At 49.1% G+C, this 3,767-nt stretch overlaps 1 protein-coding gene across 1 annotated transcript; it reads right to left on the bottom strand.

The window, feature by feature from the left end:
• Positions 1-1,639: 1,639 nt before the first annotated feature.
• On the bottom strand, positions 1,640-3,473 carry M437DRAFT_80659 (apses-domain-containing protein; the record flags this gene model as incomplete). Its single annotated transcript, XM_041027392.1, has 2 exons — positions 1,640-3,159; positions 3,215-3,473. The coding sequence occupies 2 exons, from the start codon at positions 3,471-3,473 to the stop codon at positions 1,640-1,642; spliced, it is 1,779 nt and encodes a 592-aa protein (XP_040885058.1).
• Positions 3,474-3,767: the final 294 nt, after the last annotated feature.

The following is a 3,767-nucleotide window of genomic DNA, read 5'->3' as shown; positions in this document are numbered from 1 at the left end:
ATGCCATTCCATTCCACCACTTCTAGCTATTATTCCATTCTATGCCAATTTTCTAGTGGAATCATGCTAATTCCAATCTTGCTGTTGTTGTTATCGTCACCCTGTCCAGATTAGGGGTCACCCTGTTATGTGATTAGTAATCATGAGCCTTGGCACGATTATGTAAGCATATTCACAGGGTCACCTCCTTACTAAGAGGAATTACCGTATGATCTAGTAGTAATATCAACCTTCCTACTAAGGAGTGGAATATTTCAATATTCCACTTAAATTGACGATTCTATTCCATGCCAAAGTAGTGGAATATTCCACTCAAAATTAGTGGAATATTCTAATATTCTACTTATTCCATGCCATTTATCGTCCACTCTGTATCGCGATTCTCATCGCTCGTCGCTCGTACGACCCTGTCATTATCTATCATCAGCGACAATACCTCGCAAATGAGCATATTTCGCATTCACGACCCTCAGGATACATTCGAAAGATTCTTGCCGCTGGACTAAGCCTTGGTTCTATGCCTACATCGTATCGTAGCTGTCGTTATAGGTCAAACCTGCAATTGTGTCACAGCTTCAAGCTTGCTCGACACAAAACCGTAGTTCCAACATGCAAACTCGAACCCCTTAGTCGTCTCTTGGAGATCACCCAATGCAATGACCATTGGACGGCAGTGCAATCACATACTCCATCCGAGCCCAAGATTCCATGTTCTATCGATGGTCTAGGTGAACATAATTTGACGAATGAACCAGAGAAGAAAAAATAGAAAAAAAAAGAGAGAAATAAAACCCACCCCAGCCCACACACACCCCAGCTGATGTCTCAGAATTGCAGATCGGATCAGATAGCAACGAGGGGGACCAACGGCCAACCTAATCTCAATAGCACGAATCGTGCGAAAACTAAAGATTGGATCAAAAGTCAAAAAGAGAACTGGTTCTGAAATTGGAGTAGAGTACTCGAGTACGGCAACAAAAAAAACTTTTTGGATACAAAGGAGAGGATAGCCTATGAGAGGGGGGAGGGCCACACAAACGACACAAGGAACATAAGAGGATTGAAGGAAGGTAAGATTGAGAGTCTGTCGTTGTGATGAGAGAGTGAGAGGGAGAGAGAGAGTTGTTTCATTACAGAAAAAAAAAGACCCAAAAATTCCGTTTTTATTCCCCTTTCCCTTTCACACCTTCCTAGCTCCTCTTCTTTTGGCCAACGTCTTCACCGATACACAGCCCTTTCTTTTTTGTATAGGCATGCTTTCATCATCATCACCAACCTCCTAGGAAGAGCCAGAGGAAAATAAACAGGACACAAAACAACCAAGGCAAACAATGCAGAAAAAAGACACAAGAGAGAAAGAGGAAAAGAACAATGTTCTGCAAATCCAAATAACAAGGGGAGACCGGTTATGCTGTTTGTGGTTCCCGTTCCGCTTTATGAATTGAAACATCATTCATCATAAAGTTATTTGTTCGTCATCATGGTTGTCGTTATAGAGAGTCAAGGAGAGAAAGAGCGCGAAAAAAAAAACAAAAGGAAAAAGCGAAAAGACCCTCGAAAGAAGAGAGGCGTCAGAAAAACACAGCAAGGAGAAAAGGAGAAAGGTGCAACGAGCATGAACAGATGAGAAAGGCTGTTCTTATCGGTGCCCAGCCAGGACGGAGCGAGGGCGTCCAATTCCTGCGCTGCCTTCGCGTACTGTCTTTCTTCGCTTGAGACCGTCTGAGTCTTCGTTGTAGCGATCGTCGACATCGTCATCACGCATGCGCTTCTGCATACCGTTCACAGGTTGGTAGCCTTGGCCATAGGCATGACCGGGTTGGCCATACATATCAGGGCCATTGGGACGGTTGTCGCTCATGACGCTGAACAGGTTGGACTGAAGTTGCTGAGGGCGCTGAGGCGTTGTGTATCCAGCGTGGTAACTGTTAGTTGTACGAGGAGTAGCACCGCCAGAAGCCTTGTGATGAGGCGAGCCAGTCATGTCCGAGGACATGTGTGTCTGATCACTGTGCAAAGAAGCAGTTGTGGCAGGTGTGGCGTAAGCGTATGAAGCGCGGTTTCCACCATAAGGTCCCGAGGCATGAGTGTATTCACCTTCGTGTTCACCCTCGGCATCATCATGGTTACCAGAGTGATTGGTGTAACCATCTTGAGGCTTCTGGTCGATTGCATGGTCAGCCTCTACGCCAGTACGAGCCGGAGGAGCCATTTCATTCTTAATGTAAGGGCTGGGCTGAAGCTGGCCATAACGAGGACCGTACTGAGATGGTTGCGAGGGAGCCGAGTACAGCTGGCGACCATTGTCGTATCCTTGGCTAGTCTGGTAAGGAGGCATACTGTGCATAGCGCTTCCAGGGGGAGTGGTCGCGGGAGTGGTAGGAACGGATCTGTTGCTCATGTTGGTGTCGATAGCCAGAGGTTGCTGCGAGGGTTGTTGCTGCTGCATGGTCGAAGGAGGTTGATTGCTCCATTGGTAAGAACCTTCAGAGTTGCCAATGCCCATCATGCTGGAGGCGCTTGTAGGAGGAGTGGGGAATGTGTGAGCTCTGTCTAGACCGGGTCTTCCACCATTCGGCTGAGGAGCAAGCGAATGCGGCGGTTGAGGCATACCCATCGAGTGGGCCTGAGGCATGGCAGGAGGTTGGCTAACGGGCGCTCTCATGTAATCATCGGGACGTCTACGTTCGCCAGGAACCAGCGAAGTAGCACCACCAATAGTGCGGCTGGCGCTGTTCGAAGGGTGGTAGAGCAAAGCACCAATGTTGTGCACAAAGAGAGGATAGAGTTTCTCGGTGATCTTCTCCTTGTTGGCAAATTCCAGAGCACGATCGAAGGGGATCCACACTCCTTTGAGATGCATGGGACCAATCTTGACCACGTGTCTGTTCTTCTCGCTCTTGAGAATACCATCGCGACGACCGCGCGTCATACCAGCCACATTGAGCAATTTTGTTCCGTTGATCATGTGGTTGTCCTCGCGTCTGGCCACACAAATGCCGTTTGCCTCGACCTGGAAGCAAAGACTACCCTCGTCTTCCCAAAGGGTGGCAGTCACTCGAGGTTTCATGCCAGGCGGCGCGACCTGTCCTGTTGTATCGAATGTAGCACCAGAATATTGACCCTGTGCTGAACTAGGTGATACGCTGTTCGCGAGTGCTGAAAACAAGGTTAGGCACATATTGGAGACAAATCAGTTCTGGGCGAAACTTACTGGGAAGGGGCAGTTGCGACTGAGGAACCATCTGAGAGCCTAAGCTACCTGCCGAGGGGTGATGGAGAGGAGCAAGTCCATTGGTGTAGTACTGAGAGTAGGATGAAGGTGATGAACCATAGGGGTGAGACTGGCTCGAGATGGGCTGCGGTTGATGGTAACTGGCATAATGGCCGAGGCCTGGCGGGGGAGCCGAAGAAGGGATGCTGCTAGACATGTGACTCTGGCTCACATCCATATAAGGCTGGGTTTGATTCATGCTGATACAAGAAGTGCTGTTGTGGTCGTAACTCGTGATGGGAATGGATTGGCCGTGAAGTCCGGACTGAACACTATCTCTGCGATAGGCGGGGGTGTGGTCGGGAGAGGGTGTTTTAAGTCCGGTGCTGTATGCGCCGTGGAAGGAGGATGAATAGGAGGTAGCTGTGTCGGCACCGCAAACAGGTTCGGCCGAAGTGATGGAGCTTCCTCTAGGAGAAGAACTCACAGACGGGAATGTCTGGAGTTGGGACAGGGCAGGCAAACGCTCCGCAGTGGATGTGGCTTGCAATAC

Source organism: Aureobasidium melanogenum, assembly GCF_000721775.1.
Source record: "Aureobasidium melanogenum CBS 110374 unplaced genomic scaffold scaffold_1, whole genome shotgun sequence".
Classification (NCBI taxonomy): domain Eukaryota; kingdom Fungi; phylum Ascomycota; class Dothideomycetes; order Dothideales; family Saccotheciaceae; genus Aureobasidium; species Aureobasidium melanogenum.
This window is presented reverse-complemented; position numbering and strand designations above follow the sequence as displayed.